The following is an 18,663-nucleotide window of genomic DNA, read 5'->3' on the forward strand; positions in this document are numbered from 1 at the left end:
CCTGGATGAGCAGTCTGTAGTGGCTATAACACCACCCAGCACCCCACCTCGTTCTACATCGTCTACATCGTCTCAATTTGAATTGTCGGATGAGTCGTTTCAACAACAACGTCGACGAGCACGCCCCATGTCTGAAAACCTTTCAGATCGTAAGTTCCATGTCAATTCAGGAACCGATGATACCACTGACGACGAACGCTATCATATCAGTCGTCGCGGCCGCTTTGTTATCACATCTGAAGTTGCCTATAGGTGACCACGACACGACCGATATCCCTGTCTATACCCCTGTAATTTATTCTGTTCAAAAATCACCCAAAAAAATCAAACGAAGAAGTATCGTATCAAAATCAACTAGTTTTAATGCCAAAAGGGACACCGAAAAAGTTTTTCACTCAATACCATCAGTACACAACAAAAAGGAACAAAAAAAGAAGCTGTCGACTCAATGAGTTACCTACTTTTACAGAAAAATATTTCACAACGTCAAATCTCTTCATATACATACTCATATATTATATCCTTTGACTTTTTCTCTTATTATATATACCATAAAATATGTCAGTAAACATCTCTATAGAATCTGTATATAAGCTGGATGTGATCCAAATGGTTCAGATGAATGGGTCGGTATGGGCTACACCTTGTTGCTGATTTGGGGACCTCTGCCACTCGTAAGCATCTATAGATGTCAATTGCCATGAGGAAGGTTTCATCGACGTGGTTCGAATATAGGTCATGAAATGATCAGTCAGTGCTGTCGATCATAATCTGTGGGTTGCTGCATTGTTTGTTTACATACCTGCGTCTACAGGGCCTCTGCTGCTTTGGGCATTTGTTTCCTCACTGTTTGAAATGTATGTTGATGGATGACCCAACCTTGATTTCGTTTACAGGTGTGAAGCGGAGGCGATCGCCAGTCCGGCAAGACGCCATTTCACAAAAGCTTCGCTACGATCCATGGCGACGCAAGTCCTACATAGAAATCACAAAACCCACTATAGTCCAAATACCAATAGTTTATGAATACACCCAAACTTTGCAACAAAAAAAAAATTAACGTTTCCACATTTCGCCCTTAATATTGTTTCTTTGTATCGTCCGTAAACTTGGGATATCTGCACTGCATGGTCATTAGTATCGCCCCTTGACGCGTGACCAACACACATTGCGGGAAAAAAATATTGTTCAGTTCACTCGGTTGATGGGCGTTCGGTTCAATGACTACACTTACGGAAGGTTAGACGGGATCAATGTACGCTTTCCTGTTAGACTTTTACCGGGTGAGGTAAGATTCACATCGAGATGCTATTTAGAGTTGGGCTCGTACACCTTATTTTTTTTTTTTTCGCGAAGGATCCCAACTCCGGTCGTCTTCTGACGAGCCTTACGATAGGACAAATAATGACATGTCATTGTTTACATATAGCATCGATGTGCGTAAAGGGCCACATAGAGTAAAAAAGATAGATCAGCAACCCCATTGTATCAACGTGCTATCCTGGTGTACATAATGCACACTCGGTCAGAATTATAACCGTCAATGAAACAAATTAGCTTTAGATAGCATGAACCCAAAACGAACTTCGAGAGATGACGATTTCATTTGTCCTGCACACGAGGAACGTTAGTTCGGAAAGAGTTTAGCAGGCGGCGAGGCGAAAAGTTTAGCGCATAAAAATGGTGGCGATATCATAACCGACGTTACAATAACGTTAACGATTCGACATCGGATCGAAGACATCTGTTTTGGGACGTTCCAACCATCAACTTTCGCTGCTGCCCAAATTGCAAGACGTAAAGCATGTAAACTTTAGTGTCGATGGGTTTTTTCTCAACCATCGTATCTTCGCTGTATCCCATTTCTTGGTACGACGACATCTAACTTTGACATATATGGCGCTCGACAAGTTACACCGTTAACGAGGTCAGCCAGCTTATTTCTTGTGACACAGAAATTAGAACTATCGTGATATTGCCACCATGAGAACGCTATGCCTCAGCTACGTCATTTCCAAGTAGTACTGCATACCTCTTTCCCTTGGAAACATAGGCTAGGATCCTTATGTGAATTGGATATAGGTTGACATAAACAAATTGTATGAAAAAAATTTCGAATATAGAAAATGAGGGGAAGGCAGGGGTAGGCTAAAAGACAACAGACTATGACAGTTTGTATGCTGCTGATAGTACTTTTTGCACAGATCAGCTAAGAAGTAAAAAAATATTCGTAGCGGAAGAGTTTTATTCACATCATATACTGAATTAGTGCTACATGCCACACATCTTTTGTTGGTTACTGCATACGACGTTGAGCAGAATGTACCGCATCAGCAAGGACGGAAAGGTCTTGATAAGTAAGGCCATTATCGCTAAAGCTCTGTAGTGAAGGGATGAGCTCGAAGGGCTGATCTTCCATAGGACATTCAGAGCCCTTCTCAGGCAACTTGCCATCCACAAAGTAGTCCCTTATCACTTTGGAGGTGCATTTACTTGGCTGTCCGAAACTACAATGACCCCAACCATGATGCTTATGGAACACACCACTCCCTTCCATGAGAACTTCCAGAGCTTCAGCACTTTCAGCAGGTGTAATGGGATCACCTGTAACGCCAACAAGAAGGACTTTGTTTTTGGTCTTGTGGTTCCATAGTCCATCATATCGTTCAGAAGGTACGACTTCCCAATACAGACATTGCAGCATCTCTGTCCCCAAGAGACCGGCAGCCAAAGGAGACACATCAGAGGCTTCTTCAACTCCCTTCAAAAAGCTCTTGGCATCAGGGTGCTTGTCATGGCTACTATCGATACAAAAAACAGGTGTGGCACCTATGGAGTATTTCTCAACCAAGGGACATCGTTCGTCTTCTTTTTGATTTATAATGTTGTACAATCCGTTACCTGTTGAAGATTGAATAGCCTCAGCAAAGGCTTTGGCCATAGCGGGCCATTGAGCCACTTTGTACAGCGACAAAAAGAAAGCGTTGGCTACATCAATCTGTAAGACGACATCTTGTGGTGAAACGTTGCTTAACAACAATGGGTGGTTAATGAGATGGTTGAGATAATATCGAATCGTAGGTGCTACGTAGTGTTTGCCGTCAAAGGCGAGAGCTAAGTCACGGTGAGCCAACGCACATTTCTCTGGTCCTGCTGCCTCACAAGCTGCTCCAAACTCGTCAATACCATCTTCGGTATGGACCAGCGATGCCTTAATCCACTCGATAATATCTCCAGAAAATTGTCTAGGGTCGGTTATGCCATCCAAGATAACGCGACCAACGCGATCTGGGAACATATTGATATAGGTGGCGCCAAGAAAAGTTCCGTAGCTGAAGCCCCAGTAGTTCGTTAGTTCTTGACCGAATGCATCACGAAGGGCATCAAGGTCTCTCGCAACTGAAGCAGTCGACACGTAAGGTAAGAAGTCGCTTTTGGAAATACATTGCTTTGCTTGGGCCTCCAAAAAAGCTGCATGGTTCGCTGGGTTGTCACCTGGACTGAGCATCGTTCGTCGGTTGGCCGTGAAGAACTTACTCTCGGTTCCATCGTCAAAGCATCGAATCGTGTTGCTTTCGCCCATTCCACGTGGATCAAACCCAATGATGTCGTAATAGCCGTCGCCGTGCTTGGATAGAATCTCCCCAGCTTTGAGTACCAAACCAACGCCCGAGCCACCAGGGCCGCCAGGGTTGACGAACAGAACTCCCTTCGATGCACTTTTCGTTGCTTTTAATCTGATAAGAGCCAAGTTGAACTTGTCACTGCTGCTATTTCTATAGTCGATGGGCACGGCGAAAGTCGAGCATTCGTATTTGTCGTAACACTTTCTCCAAGTGAAGTTGCCTTCCTTATACCCAGCATCAACAGGTTGCGCGACCTAGGAAGAAGGAGAGTTATGCATGATAATATTGTATTTTTACATCCATGTAATGACGCCAAGGGACTGTCTGCTGTACCTGAGGGATACTGAGATCGACTGCGGTACCCAAAAAGTAGGCACACGCTCCAGTGAAGATAGCAGCTGATAGTATGGTGCGTACTGTCCGCTTCGTTGAGCCTGGATGATGGTAAACAATAGCATGATCAATTTGTTGCTTTTCCATATTGTGAGTGGAAGGACGAGAGGCTGAGTGGAACAAATGCCACAGTCGTATCAATTTGTAGTATCAGATCGCTATAACTCAAAGACTTGTAATGGGAATTTTTTCTCCATACAGAGTTACTCCGCCAAGCTACCGTAAGTGCTTTTGCCAAGGCGATGACATGCCTGCCAAGTAGATACGTTACACGCGAAGTCAACTTTGTTAAACCCAAGCCTTCATGTTATGATTGGGAATGGTAGTTACGGTGCCTGATTCTTGTGTTTTATAGCATGTTGAGACGATGAACTGAAGCTTAAGAGAAGAAGTAAAGCCAACTACAAAGCAGTGGTGGGAACTACCTAACATTGCTAGACTAATTGGAAGAACAGAGAGACTAGCATGAAATATTTTGCTTGCTTGGTCAAGATAGGAGAGAAATCACAGTAAGGCTAAAATAAGGTTCATCTACACTGAAGGCTTCATTTCTTTACCACATCCGACGTTGAGCTGAGTGCACAGCATCAGCAAGATCAGAAAGGTCTTGCGAGGTAAGACCACTGTCACCGAAACGTTGTAGAGAAGCAGTGGGTTCAAAAGGCAGGTCTTCCATAGCACATTCGGAGCCTTTCTCAGGCACCTTCCCATCGACGAGATAATCGCGAATGACCTTGGTGGTGCATTTACTTGGTTGTCCCAAACTGCAGTGACCCCAACCATGATGCTTATGGAACACGCCACTACCTTCCATGAGATCTTCAAGTTTTGCAGCACTTTCAACGGGCGTAACAGGATCGCCTGTAGCACCGATGAGAAGGACCTTATTTTGTGTCTTATGGTTCCAAGGTCCAGCAAATCGCTCCGAAGGCTTGACATCCCAGTAAATGCATTGAATCATAGCCGTGCCCCAGAGACGACCAGCCAGTGGAGACACTTTCATTGCTTCTTCAAGTCCCTTCATATAACTTTCAAGGTCTGGTTGATCATGATGAGTTCCATCGATACAGAGCACGGGCATGGCAGTCAATGAATATTCTTCCACTAGCGGACACCTTTCGTTTTCTTTTTCAACGACGAAGTTATAAAATGCATTTCCAGTGGACGTTTCAATAGTGTCCGAGAAAGCCTTGGCCACACGCGGCCAAGACGAGACGCTGTACAATGAAGCAAAGAGAGCATTGGCAGCATGTGTTTGCAACACAACCCCTTGCGTTGACGTATTGCTAAACAATAATGGATTATTGATCAGATGGTTGAGGTAGTATCGCAGAGTGGGAGCTACGTAGTGTTGACCGTCAAAGGCGAGTGCTTTGTCACGATTTGCTAATGCGCATTTCTCAGGACCAGCGGCCTCACACGTCGCTCCAAATTCATCAAGACCATCTTCAGTATGGATCAGCGACGTTTTTATCCAATTGACAAGTTCTCCTGAAAACGTGGTAGGGTCGGTGACGCCATCCAGAATAACGCGACCTACTCGATCTGGAAACATATTGACATAGGTAGCTCCAAGAAACGTTCCATAGCTGAAGCCCCAGTAGTTCGTTAGTTCTTGGCCAAATGCATCACGAAGGGAATCAATGTCTCTCGCGACTGAAGCAGTCGACACGTAAGGTAAGAAGTCCTTGTTCTTAGCAATACACTGCTTTGCTTGAGCTTCTAACCAAGCTGCATGATTTGCTACATTGTCACCCGGGCTGAGGTAAGGGTTTCGGTTGGCCAAGAAAAACTTGCTCTCAGTTCCATCTTCAAAGCATCGAATGGTGTTACTTGCGCCTACGCCACGCGGGTCAAAGCCAACGATATCGTAATAACCATCGACATGCTTAGACAAAATGTCGCCAGCTCGGAGCACGAGATCCACGCCCGAACCTCCGGGGCCACCAGGATTAACAAACAAAGGCCCCTTTGAGGCACATTGAGTTGCCTTCAATCTGATAAGAGCCAAGTTGAACTTGGCACTGCTGCTATTTTTATAGTCGATAGGCACAGCCAAAGTCGAACATTCGTACTTGTCGTAACATTTTTTCCAAGTGAAGTTGCCTTCCTTATAACCAATGTTAATGGGATTGGAGATCTATCAATTGAAAACGTAACGAAGAAACGAAAAGATATTTAAGACGTGTAAGTATATGAAGCGAGTATTATGGATAACAGTACGTGTTGGAAAGTTATCACATTTACCTCGGGGTTCCCGAGATGGATGCTGGTGCTGAAAAGGTACGCGCAAGCGCAGGTCAAGGCGGCCGCTGATACGATAGCACGCACCGTCCGTTTCGGTGCAGTTGGAGTATGACTGACGGTATGTTGATCAAGCTGTTGCTTCTCCATAGTTTGGTGGGAAAGAGAAGCAGTCGGATAGGGTTTAAATGCGCAGTCCTCGCATATTTATCAATGCGCACCTTGAAATGATTCCCAACCAAATAGGAAATATGTTCTGTTCATGGATGCCAAGATGCCTCTTGCCAAGGGTTTGCGTTACACGCGATCCGTACTCGTTGAATGGTAGTGAAACCAATGTGGTGACATCAGCATTACAGAAAGTGATGTAATTTGGGCATTTGCTTGATATATTGTGCTGAATGGAGGGTATTACGACAGAGCTCTTGAGTGATAAGCAGGGGTGGCATGCACTTGAAACGTTGATTGTGCAAATGTTGTCGTCATGGCTGACATTATGGTAATGATAAACAGCTGATTGTAGTGAGGTTTTGGGATTCCAGCTGACTACACTGGCAATAAGTAAGAGAGTAAACTCGAGAGGTTGGAACGATCAACCCAATAACCCAAACCATGCATTTTCCTCCTTACCCTCAGGCCGGTCTAGATGTGTGATCGAATAAGCCATCATCTTACCGGGTCTGCCACAATATGACTAAACTCAAATACAACTTTGCTGATCACTACCTTGCACCCTGCCACGTTTTTGCCATGAGATCACCACATCAATTCTGGCGGCGGCCATGATTGTTGACACCATGAGACTAAATGATAACGAGAAGCAGGGTGGAATGTGGATGAGGGAAAGTGAGAAGGACCGATCGCTAGCATTGCAATTGCGAGTTCTTAGATTCTCATTCAACATAATTAACTAGTCAGTCCTCCCGATCCTGATTCTCCCCTCCCCCCAATTCATGTTGCCATTCCAATGGATTTCCTTTCTTCGTCCGATCTTCCACATTCTAACCCAACCGCGTCTGACAATGGGGATGAGCCACATCTAGGTGTGAGCGTCCTTAGCTATTTCCCTTTATGGTCCTAAACCGCCACCAACATGAACACATACCTCTCCTTCATAAGGATAATTTCATTCCTGAGGATAGAAACCAGACAGGATCATCCGATTGATTTAGAGCTATTAGTAACCTTTGGTTCTAGAATGAATGTCTGTTCACACTCTTACATCGAGGTCTTTTGCCAAGCCAAGCCTATATTAATATCCACGTTGAATGATGCGCGCCACCAAATGCACGACTCAGCCCACCGCAGCCATGTTACAACTCCTGTATAATCACTCTATACTGACTGGGAACAGCACAGCTAGATGCTGTAATCCGACTTGTGATTGAACCCCGTACGCAGTTATCATTAGAGAGATCGCTTATCTTACATTGGCTTTCATCTATGGTGTTCAGCCTTTGGCATCTATTTGGGCCAACAAACATCCCGGGCCCATCAACAAGAATGCTGTACACCAACCGTGCTTCCAAACCTGTCGAACACGAAAGACTAGTTTACGCAAGACCAGATGCTACTACAGACCACAAGCACTATAACGTAAATAGTTGCAGCTGTATTGTTTTTTTTTTTCTTTATTGCCAACATATTGTACGCCAGACGCGCCATGCAATACGATGATGGCGGTTTTTGTATTTATGTTGTAGTTCCTCTGCATTGAATTCTCCTATTCAAAAAAAACATTGCACCTGATAACAACAACTGCAATTTGTGGCGAAAAATATTATTTGAACGCCTGTTTATTCTTCGAGTGAGCTTCAAGTATAATAAAAATTACATTTATAATTCGCATATCAATTTGAAGTTTCAAGACACTATCATGACTACCGCTTCTGCCGATGAAAACCACTGTATTGTTTTGATATCTGCGCAAGCAGGGTTTGCATGAAGATGTAGGGCTTCGGCTTTTGCTACCAGAACCCTGGGCGTCCAGCAGCTTCCAAAGCATATCAAATGGTTGACCTGCGTTTGTTCCATGATTTTATTGCCGTGCGGAAATCTCAAAAACTAAATGGATGGTCAGTTAATACAGGTGCATCAAAGTCCTTTGTAAAATTGTCTCCGGACTGCATACATTGAATGACTATGCGGAAAGACAGAAGGCCGCCCATAATTGCATGATGTCTACTCTAGAAAACGGCGCATTCGTCGCATTAGACAGACGCCATAAATAAAATTGTCGCAACTTTTTTCTGTATTTATTTATTATCAAGTCGTTCAGACAATGGATTGCGCGCTACATCGATCAAATACCCGCGTCTCTTGCAAAGGTTTAAAAACAAACTGAATCAATGTAACACGTTTTTTATAGATGCATCATCTCAATTTTTTTTTGGCTGTATGACGAAAAGTATTCATAGCATGGTATCGATCGGTTCAATGTGAGCTGAGTAAGGTTTAGCTCACATCGCCTTTTGAAGTTGGTTCTGATAGCCAACTCCGTCGTCTTCTGTAGAACCTGGGATAGCATAAAAGAGTGGACACAATTACAGGCTGAAAGGTGTGGAACCCCAGTTTTGTGAGTGGTAAACTCTCATAGAGGGCAACCATGAAGCATTGACTATTGTACATACTGTGGATGGCTAGTACTTCTCTGAACGCTGCTATAGGAATGGTCATAGTATTGCTCTAAAAAGGCTCGATAATCGTGTTCGAAATTGGGTAAGCTCGCAAGTCCTGTAACACAAGTCTTGAAGGTTACGATGGGGGTGTCTCAAGAACCACTGGTGTCGAACAGATGTCATGTTGGGTAGCACCAAGTCGAAACACCCACGCTCTGTAGTTCCGAATCAAGCCTTAGATAAGAGATTCTGCGAATAAATTTCTCTCAGGTCATGATAGATTTATTCGCTCGAGAATAGTGAAATATACAATGGAAAAACAAGAAGCAGCGAAAGACACATCATGGTAGTGCAAGAACTAATCGGTATTATGATATTTCGGTTAAGCCACCTTTTTTTTGTTTTTTTGCAATTCACACTACATACGACGTTGAGCATAGTGTACAGCATCAGCAAGATTAGAAAGATCCTGGTAGCTAAGACTATTATCACCAAAGCTTTGCAGAGAAGCCGTGAGCTCAAATGGCTGATCCTCCATAGCACATTCAGAGCCTTTCTCAGGCACCTTGCCGTCGACGAAATAATCACGAATGACTTTGGTGGTACATTTACTTGGCTGTCCCAGACTACAGTGACCCCAACCGTTATGCTTGTGGAAAACACCATTACCCTCCATAAGATCTTCAAGTTTTGCAGCACTTTCAACGGGCGTTACGGGATCACCTGTAGCACCGATGAGGAGAACCTTGTTTTTTGTCTTCTGATTCCATGGTCCAGTATATCGCTCAGCCGGTTTCACATCCCAGTAAATACACTGCATCATGGAGGTACCCCAAAGTGTAGCCGCCAGTGGAGCCACTTTGGAAGCATCGTCAAGTCCCCTCATGTAAGACTCGAGATCGGGTTGGTCGTAATGGGTGCCATCGATACATAGCACGGGTATGAAGCTCATTGTATAGTCCTCCACCAATGGGCATCGCTCACTCTCCGTTTCAGCCAAGTAATTGTGCAATTTGTCACCAATTGAGTATTCAATCGCTTCGGCAAAAGCTGCAGCGATTTTAGGCCAGTTGGCCACTTTGTACAAGGAAAGGAAAAAGGCATTGGCGACTTCCCCTTGTACAACTATACCTGGAGCCGATTGGTTGCTTAACAACAGTGGGTTGTTAATGAGGTGGTTGAGGTAGTATCGCAGAGTGGGAGCTACGTAGTGTTGGCCGTCAAAGGCGAGTGCTTTGTCACGATTCGCCAATGCGCATTTCTCAGGACCAGCTGCCTCACACGACGCTCCAAATTCATCAATACCATCTTCAGTATGGATCAGCGACGTTTTAATCCAGTTGACCAGTTCTCCTGAAAACGTGGTAGGGTCGGTAACGCCATCTAGAATAACGCGGCCAACTCGATCTGGAAACATATTGACATATGTGGCTCCCAGGAAAGTACCATAACTGAATCCCCAAAAGTTAGTAAGTTCTTGGCCAAAGGCCGCACGGAGGGAATCGATATCTCTAGCGACGGCAGCAGTCGACACAAAAGGCAAAAAGTCCTTGTTCTTGGCAATACACTGATTTGCTTGAGCCTTTAGCCACGCTGCGTGGTTTGCTGGATTATCCCCTGGGCTGAGGATTGGGCTTTTGTTGGCCAAGAAAAATTTGCTTTCAGTTCCGTCTTCGAAACATCGAATCGTATTACTTGCGCCTATGCCACGCGGGTCAAAGCCAACAATATCGTAAAAGCCATCGACAGATTTGGACAAAATGTCGCCCGCTAAACGCACCATGTCTACACCTGAGCCACCAGGGCCACCAGGGTTAACAAACAATGGGCCTTTTGATACATCCTGAGTCGCTTTCAAACGAATGATAGCCAGGTCGAACTTGGCACTATCGCTATCACTATAGTCGATAGGCACAGCTAAAGTCGAGCACTCGAACCTGTCGTGACACTTTTTCCAAGTGAAGTTGCCTTCTTTGTATCCGACATCAATGGGGCTCTAATAATATTGGGGGGGGGTGTAAGTACGTACATACTCTATGTTTACAAAACGGAGAGTGGATTGTTCTTCCTTACCGGGGTGGTACCGACGTTAATGCTTGTGGCGAAAAAGTATGCGCATGAGCAAGTCAGAATAACAGCTGACAAGATGGACCGTACTGTCCGTTTTGGAGTGCTACTGATGACAATATGTTGGTCTACTTGACGTTTCTCCATGGCGCGGGTGGGAAAGAGAAGAAAGCCCAGCGTACAAAAAAATCGCAGTCATCGCTATTTTTTGAGCGAGAAAATCAATTAGGGAAAAATATTTTCTCTGCCGAGGACTACAAGTTACACGCGATATAGAACTTTTGCTCTATGAAGTCTGATGTTACTGGAGAAAAATGCATCTCGAAATGGGCGAGATCATTTGGTAATTATTCCAAATGCCAAATGTAATTTTTTTTAGCTACGCGTAAATTAACCCCACTCCCCCCTAGCAACGTTGTAGCTTGTCGTGGTGCAATTATGAACTGACATTACGTTAATGGCAAGCATGACGGTTTGTCACCATAGGCGACGCGGGCAAAAAGTTGAAGGTCAGACACAAGTGGTGGGACCAGCCCAAATCTAGCAAGCCGTTCATTTTTCTCCCTATGACCGAAAGCGAGCATCCCAGTGGCTGACTGACAAGCAACTTTATCGGGATCGCTACGGCAACAGATATCATCAATAGAACTTTTTGTTGATCTCCACCATGCACACTGCCACGTTTAAACCAAACGGATCTTAGTAGCAGCTGTTGACATCAAGAGACTGAAGGCAAGGAAACAAAGGGTTTAAACAAGGTGAAATACGAACTGGGTGGGTGAATTGGGCATCAGGCGATATTCGCTTCGCTATCTATCCGACGGTTAGAGACTGGCCTGTTTGCTGATCTTCAATTTCCTAACCCTCTGACATGATGTTTTTGCATACACGAGCCACATCTAGGTTGAATATAGACTTTGAGCTTCTTCTGTTATTTCCATTCCTGCCACAAACCGCCACCAACAGCAACGTGTGTCATGCTACCCTACCTCCTTCTTAGCGGACTATCATTCTAGAGAACGTAGCATATCAAAAGACTGTCGACGCATAGCATAAACAAACGGATTCACGGAAAAAAGGCTAATTCGCAAACCCATGTCATAAGGATTCATTTCCCGTTGATAGTTAATGCGGATGGGTTCAGTCCGTCCGTGCGAGCGAACCAGGCAGCCCTGCCAAGCGAGTAGGTCCAAGTTCCAAAAGCTTAAACCCCGATGGAGGGGGGGGGGAGCAAACTTGACCAAATAAATCAACACTATTTTTCCCCACATTGCCAATAGTTCAATGGGTAGGTAGGATACCAAGCCATCCATTGACCTAATGGTCCATTGGATTACAGGAGATCGACGTAATGCGGTCGGTGAAGCAAATAGTTTTCCGTAGGACGCATAGGCAGAACCCATAGGCTTTCGTCTCCAACGATCGCCTTGTCTTGGTTATTCGGAGTCCCAAAGCGGGATTTGAACCCGAGCCAAGGGACCAATGGTAGAAGACGCATTCCTGTTTTGGGAGGGCAACACCGCTTCCTAGGTCGCACGAAGCACAAGACTCTAGTTCTTTGCGCATGACAAGGTGTCTCTTCTATCTTTGGCGAGACCTTGGGGGGAAACGTACGAGGGGAGGACAGAGGAGTTTGGAAAAAAAAATAGACTTTTTGTAACAAAGAGGCGTTGCTTATTATCTTTTTGGGATGAGTTTGCTACCAGCCATTTTCCAGTGAGATCTACTCTACCAGACTTCTTTCATAGCGCAGAGAAAATAAAGATGGTCATGCTGATAATGAAAGTATGGGATATTTTCATTCGCCGATAAGGGAAAGAGAATATCTTTCGGGTATGCATCCTAATATGGGCGCATCGAAAAGAAGTTCTCTATCGTCTCGGCCTGGCCTGCCTGTCTACGTAAAGAAGGTGATGTGTCTAGGACCAGAGAAGAACGCTGACCAAAAAATATTAAAAAAAAAAGAGGAAGCCCATAGGCAAATCACCACGCCGGGGCTGGCTGGAACTGGATGGACCCAACCTCCGCCTCTCCCTTTCTTTTCCCTTCCGCTAAGGCCTGGCCCAATTCCATTTTTAATACCCAATCAAACTTGGTTGCTTTCCAATAGCCCTTAACAGTATGAAAAACCTCTCTTCGTATCCCCGCCGAAATCTCGCCTTTTTTTGTGTATCTTTTTACTGACTCTCCCCCCAAGCGCTCTATTCCCCCCCAGTTTCTATATAAACTAACAACTTGGCAGGTCTTCTTTTACTTTTCTCCTCTCAATTGCCACTTTATCAATCTCGGTTTGAACGTTAGTCCCATTTAACCTTCTCTCTTCAACTACCCACTTTTTCCCACTCACACTCCCCTTCAGCCTTCCCACAGGCCTTAAACCCCAAACCAATCTTCTTAGTGCATCTCGATGCTTTCTGACCGTAACGAGCTTACCTTTAGAGTGAATATGCTCTTTAGACCTATGGGTGAATCTGACAAGACTTTCAAACACAATAATGACTGGACTGAGCATCATCAGTCGGCTATGCCTTCCACCAGTGGTACCTCATTGCCGCATGGCCAACATTCATGGCTAGCTCCTCCTAGTCATTTTGCATTCTCCAATGGTCCTGTTACCACCTCCCTTCCACAGCAAGCTCCCGCCGCCTCTGCACCCAGGTTCACTCCTACCACCACTGCTTTACCATCCTATCAAGGCTGGTCTGGCTATGACTTTCATAACAACCATCTGGATCCTGTTCAGTCTCATATTATGTCGGCACCTACTACACCCATGACAGAAGATGAACCTTCTGTGTCGTACATTCAAGGTCATCAACATCCTTATGCCGTTTCTCCTTCTTACGCAACGTTAACTGGCCGAAGGGATCAACCACGCAATGATACACTTCATCATCAATCACCTGAGCATTATGATTATGATCGACAACAACAGCATGCATTCCAAACTTGGGATTATCAGCACCACGCACATCATTCTGGAGGCGAATCTCCGTCGTCTGAACATTTCTATCCCCCTCAAGACGACTACCGAAAATCAACTGTAGCAGCATCTGGTATGCCTATGTTGACCAACACCACGACCAGTCCTCCTCCCGTGGCTGATTATCACTATTCTGCTGGGGACGAAACACCTTCACCCATTTCCAATTCATATCCTACTTCTAGCGATTATCTCTCTTACCACGAGGATGACTCTCCCAAGCATTCAAGACGGTATAGCATTGGAGGTGGAATGATCACGGCTGCTCCTCACAATACCAACATGCCTTCTTACCCTCCTTATATGAAGGCTTACCACTACAAGGTTCCTTTGACCGAAAGACCTTACAAGTGCGATAAATGCCCACAATCCTTCAATCGAAATCATGACTTGAAACGACACAAGCGCATTCATCTTAGTGTCAAACCTTTCCCATGCCAAACCTGTGACAAGCAATTCAGTCGTAAGGACGCATTAAAACGACATATCTTGGTCAAACGCTGCGGGCAACCTTTACCTCCCGACGGCCGCCGTTCCAGCAACCATCAAAATGTTTCACGAAGTACAAGCGGAGTCTCCAACACCAGCAGGAACAAGAGCGGAGCTCTTGATCTCACTGACCAATACGCAAATGCTGCGATGGCTCCGCCTTACTGAACAGCGAACGACATTAAGGGAAAAGCCAAGTGATGTTGCAACGAAAAAGCACCAAAAAAAAAAAAAAAAAACAATAATAATACCATCATTTTTGAACGAAAAAATAAGCACTGGCGCTACCCATAATGTCAACAGCAGGAGGAGGACAGAGTTGATCTCGTTTTTTATCCCTTGTATTTTTTTTCTTTTTTTTTTTTTAAAAAAAAGGAACCCAACTTCTTTGAATTGCATGTCACTTCTTTCAATCTTCACTTTGTATATTCACAGCCGATGTATTGCAAGTTTGTATGCCTGTTATTAATTTTTCTCATCTCTACTTTTTGTTGAATTTATTTTTCTCTGCTTCTTTTGGAGGGTTTATACATATGTCCTTTTTTTTTTTTCTTACGTCGTTTTGTCATTGAATGGTAATCATATAAAACTCATTGTAATACAGTATTTTCTTTAGCCTTATGACGATTTGGTTACACCATGATGGTCAATTTCAAAGAAGTTTTACGTTGAAAGGGGGTGTAGAGCAGTCTAGCCTGGACATAGGCCTACCAACAATCAAACATTCTCCGTCCAGTTTCAATTTCTCGAGACAGTGAATCTGGAACTGTTCAATCTTTGACCAGCCAGCCCTTTCGTCCCAGCTGACTTTTTTACCAGCTCTTTTACTATCCGACTGGCAATTATTGGTAAAGTGGTCGAGGCACGTGGGGAAAAAGAAAGACGATGCAAGTCACCTAGCCCTACCGACTGGCTTTTAATAGCTGGGCGTCCTGTAAGAAAGATAGGGAATCTTGACAGACGGCCCTCAAGAAGTTCCCAAAGATGTTTTGTGCCCATGAAATATTAATTAGAATAAGAAAAACTAAAAAAAATTCTGTTTTTCCCCACACGCACTATGTAACATAATAAATTGCCTTGCTATTATATTTATTACACTATCTTTGTCCCCAATCAAGTGAGCTCTAGCCTTATGATCCATATGTCTGAAAACGGCGTGGGGTAAAAAAAAAAAAATTGTAATTGCGCGTACCTGCAGTGAGCTACGAAACCCCTATTTTCTCAACCCGGTTTTTCCCAATGCTCGAACGACAATTGGTCTATTACGTTCACCCCAGCTGGATTTCTATAGTGATCTGAAGCAATGGTAGGTAGGCTACTGATTGATTGAATGAAATTAATTTTTTTTTTTGCTTCCCGACAAGAATTCCCATATTCAGATCGTTCCACTGAACCATACCCCTCGACTCTACTTTGACCCTCAATTCCTTCTCCTTCGCTTCCCCCCCCCCCAAAAAAATTTTTTTTTCTTGGTTGCTCTCTTGGACTTTTTGTCACCCAGACCTCAAGGTCGTACAATAGTTTGTGCGCCCTTCTGGATTTGTAGAGTCAGCACGCCCGACTTTACCATACTCTGCCTTGAATCGTAGGATTCCATCGTGCCGATGATGCCACTTTAAGACCCGCTGAGTATCAAAAACGCTTTTTGATCGTCATCTGGTACAACCTGCATCCTACCAAAAAGCTCTCTGCTCTGCACTGCACAGCTCAACCTAGTACAGCTCAGCTCTGCTCTACATATGGAATGCGCTTTGGATAGTCGTGTTGAAGCAAATCATCGAGATCCAACGGTTTTGAGACCCGAAGCGTAAATAAAAGGGTCATGCTGTTTGTGTTTGTCTTTTTTAAAACGATAAAGATTGTGTGGGCTCAAGGTTAAATGTAACATAGTAGAAGGTTGGGAGCATAGCATAGTGTAGCGTTGCATCACATATAGCTACTTTCTTGTAAACGCCTAAACATAGACGTTCCGTACTACCTTGAGCGATCGAAGGGCTAGACTTGATATTTCTCATGCAACAATCGAGAGGGGTGGGAGTTATCGTTGCTGAGAACAATGAAGTTTTCATATTTGGGGAAATTGTAACAACGGGCAGTGCTGAAGTACACAAAAAAAAAGTCAGGTCATCAGCTGGCTTATTTTTCTCGTGTTGTGAAAAATACCTATGGTTGCGAATACTCTCTCCAAAAAGGGGGGGGGGGGGTTTGAACGTTACACTCTAGGCGCGCCTCATTCTTTATCAGGCCTGCCGACCAATTGACATTCTTGGTTGACTGAGATATCGACGCCCAGGTCCGAGTAACGCGAATGCAAGCAGCCTTTCGGTTCAGTATGTACAAATTCCAAGCGGCTTCTTACCATTTTTGACCATCTACCCTCGGAGACTTCTTTAGATGCGCGCCGCTCTTTCATATTATGCTGTAGCACTTAACGGGAGGTGTTTCTATCGCCAAGGGGGGGTATGTTCTTCGCACCAATCAACGAGAATAGATTCATCTACAGCCTCGCCCCCCATCCCCAAGTTTGGCCCAGACACTACACAACAAAACGCGTGGTTGACATCAAATCAGTCTTTTTCCAAGCTTGGGTCTGTAAAACTCTTCTCACAGCCGAATCAGCCCGCTTCGCTTTTGCCTTTGCACTCCGTGAAAGTCGGAACTATTGTTTGGTTGAGTGTTTTTTATTATTGGCATTCCTGCAACGGGGTTATGAAAACACCAATGAGCCACAGTGATCGCTTGTAGCTTGATCTTTCCAAATCGTTCTTTTATGCAATGCAGGTCCTACCGGAACAAAACTGTCTCCTTTCCTGGGCTCATGAACCAATAAGATAAAGGACAGGACCACGCAGCCTTGAGCCAGAACAAGTCAATTTCTAACTCTGTACTTTTTATTTTCTTGGGTCGCTGGCTTGATGGGTTGAAAGCATTTTCTTTTGCTGCTGCGCTCAATTTTTTTTTTTTTTGATCCATGAAGGCGGCGGTGCTATCGGCCCAGCGTTGCCGATTGCATCATCTGCTTGATTTATCCATTTGTTTACCAAAGTGCGCAGCCCAGTGACGGTTCATGCCATGGCTCGATACACACGTGTGCAACCTCACCCCCAATATCCTTCAGATAGCCGCTTGCTTGAGGTTTGGTCAATATTGTACCGGAAGCAAAAGAAGGATGCGCCTGCATTGCAATCGATGGACCTAGACGCTGGCTCTATTTGGTCTCGCAGCAGCACAGGAACAAACAGGACCCTTGCATGAAGTGTCCTGGGCTTAGGGTCATATGGACCCTTTGCAAGCTATGGGCGAGCGATGAAAATTTGGTTAGCAGCTTTTCTAGACTGTACCAAAGGCGCGGCGAATGTAAGGAGGCACAAATGATCCTACTTGCGAATGGAATGAAGGCATTTGGAAGTACATGGCAAGGCTAATGAGCTATGCACGTCATGATTCATTGCGGAGCATGTTGATCTTTAACTTGCACCATGGTCGCTTCGTAGAGCATAACCCGCAGACTATGGCTCAGGGGGAGAGCCGTTGGGATGTAGCTTTTTTAGGAGAAAAGAAAATGGGGTTTTGTACCGATCAAGCGTGTTGTACCTATTGCTTTCCTACAGCATGGTTGGGGCTAACTCAATTCACGATCACAAAAAAAAACCTTAGCGCGATATCCCTAGCTTCCCCCTTTTCAACTCAAAAGTCTACCTCAACCGTACTACCATAGCTTTGTGATGGAGTGGCGGCCATCTGCTACCATTGAGGGCTTCGTTCATGACCTCCACCATATTGACCGTAAATGCTAACGTATATTTCGAGATGTGCCGTAGCCACCACCACCTACGTAAATTGCCATCTATTTTATGAAATTGAAACTTGTGGCTTCCAGTGCGTGCACACCATTTTATTATTCGTGTTTCGAATTACTTTTTGCAATTTTCTTCTTTTTTAACTTTTGGAAACTAATTACGAGACATGCAACACCAATGTGTCTTTGTTTACCGGGAATGAAATGACATGGTGTAAGAACAATTTCTCCTAAAGCTGTTATTTTATGGCCAAAGCACGGCTACTTTAGAATGTGTGCTTTTGAGCCTAATTGATTTTCTTTAGATTTTTTTTTCGTCGCACCTATTTCGTCGAGCCCAATCTATAGTATTCAATGGGCATTGTTACCATTTCCATCTAAATGATATTAATGATCTTACGAACCAATTTGCGCGCAGTATGCATTATGACTTTGTTGCCTGCC

General features: G+C 44.4%; 5 protein-coding genes across 5 annotated transcripts; 1 reads left to right on the plus strand and 4 right to left on the minus strand.

The window, feature by feature from the left end:
• Positions 1-2,210: 2,210 nt before the first annotated feature.
• Positions 2,211-4,339, minus strand: K450DRAFT_235983 (uncharacterized protein). The gene is made up of 2 exons (XM_051588182.1): positions 3,960-4,339; positions 2,211-3,880 (listed from the first exon to the last, which is right to left on the minus strand). The coding sequence occupies exons 1-2, from the start codon at positions 4,104-4,106 to the stop codon at positions 2,297-2,299; spliced, it is 1,731 nt and encodes a 576-aa protein (XP_051445793.1). The 5' UTR covers positions 4,107-4,339; the 3' UTR covers positions 2,211-2,296.
• Positions 4,340-4,572: 233 nt separating this feature from the next.
• K450DRAFT_270836 (uncharacterized protein) lies at positions 4,573-6,413 on the minus strand (the record flags this gene model as incomplete). Its single annotated transcript, XM_051592980.1, has 2 exons — positions 4,573-6,159; positions 6,267-6,413. The coding sequence occupies 2 exons, from the start codon at positions 6,411-6,413 to the stop codon at positions 4,573-4,575; spliced, it is 1,734 nt and encodes a 577-aa protein (XP_051445794.1).
• A 2,712-nt stretch (positions 6,414-9,125) lies between these two features.
• K450DRAFT_235991 (uncharacterized protein) lies at positions 9,126-11,334 on the minus strand. The gene is made up of 2 exons (XM_051588183.1): positions 10,955-11,334; positions 9,126-10,877 (listed from the first exon to the last, which is right to left on the minus strand). The coding sequence occupies exons 1-2, from the start codon at positions 11,093-11,095 to the stop codon at positions 9,300-9,302; spliced, it is 1,719 nt and encodes a 572-aa protein (XP_051445795.1). The 5' UTR covers positions 11,096-11,334; the 3' UTR covers positions 9,126-9,299.
• A 438-nt stretch (positions 11,335-11,772) lies between these two features.
• Positions 11,773-12,734, minus strand: K450DRAFT_235996 (uncharacterized protein). The gene has a single exon (XM_051588184.1). It carries the CDS (start codon positions 12,349-12,351, stop codon positions 11,956-11,958), a length of 396 nt encoding a protein of 131 aa, XP_051445796.1. The 5' UTR covers positions 12,352-12,734; the 3' UTR covers positions 11,773-11,955.
• A 301-nt stretch (positions 12,735-13,035) lies between these two features.
• On the plus strand, positions 13,036-14,814 carry K450DRAFT_235997 (uncharacterized protein). The gene is made up of 3 exons (XM_051588185.1): positions 13,036-13,067; positions 13,146-13,244; positions 13,308-14,814. The coding sequence occupies exon 3, from the start codon at positions 13,356-13,358 to the stop codon at positions 14,586-14,588; it is 1,233 nt and encodes a 410-aa protein (XP_051445797.1). The 5' UTR covers positions 13,036-13,067; positions 13,146-13,244; positions 13,308-13,355; the 3' UTR covers positions 14,589-14,814.
• Positions 14,815-18,663: the final 3,849 nt, after the last annotated feature.

This window comes from Umbelopsis ramanniana (genome assembly GCF_025399195.1).
Source record: "Umbelopsis ramanniana AG unplaced genomic scaffold K450scaffold_19, whole genome shotgun sequence".
Classification (NCBI taxonomy): Eukaryota; Fungi; Mucoromycota; class Umbelopsidomycetes; order Umbelopsidales; family Umbelopsidaceae; genus Umbelopsis; species Umbelopsis ramanniana.

Coding starts and splice junctions, on each gene's coding strand:
- K450DRAFT_235983 (XM_051588182.1), bottom strand. CDS start 4,106: ATGGAAAAGCAACAAATTGATCATGCTATTGTTTACCATCATCCAGGC. Junction 3,881..3,959: donor TCGATCTCAGTATCCCTCAG/GTACAGCAGACA, acceptor CCTTCTTCCTAG/GTCGCGCAACCTGTTGATGC.
- K450DRAFT_235991 (XM_051588183.1), bottom strand. CDS start 11,095: ATGGAGAAACGTCAAGTAGACCAACATATTGTCATCAGTAGCACTCCA. Junction 10,878..10,954: donor TTAACGTCGGTACCACCCCG/GTAAGGAAGAAC, acceptor CAATATTATTAG/AGCCCCATTGATGTCGGATA.
- K450DRAFT_235997 (XM_051588185.1), top strand. CDS start 13,356: ATGCTTTCTGACCGTAACGAGCTTACCTTTAGAGTGAATATGCTCTTT.
- K450DRAFT_235996 (XM_051588184.1), bottom strand. CDS start 12,351: ATGGGTTCTGCCTATGCGTCCTACGGAAAACTATTTGCTTCACCGACC.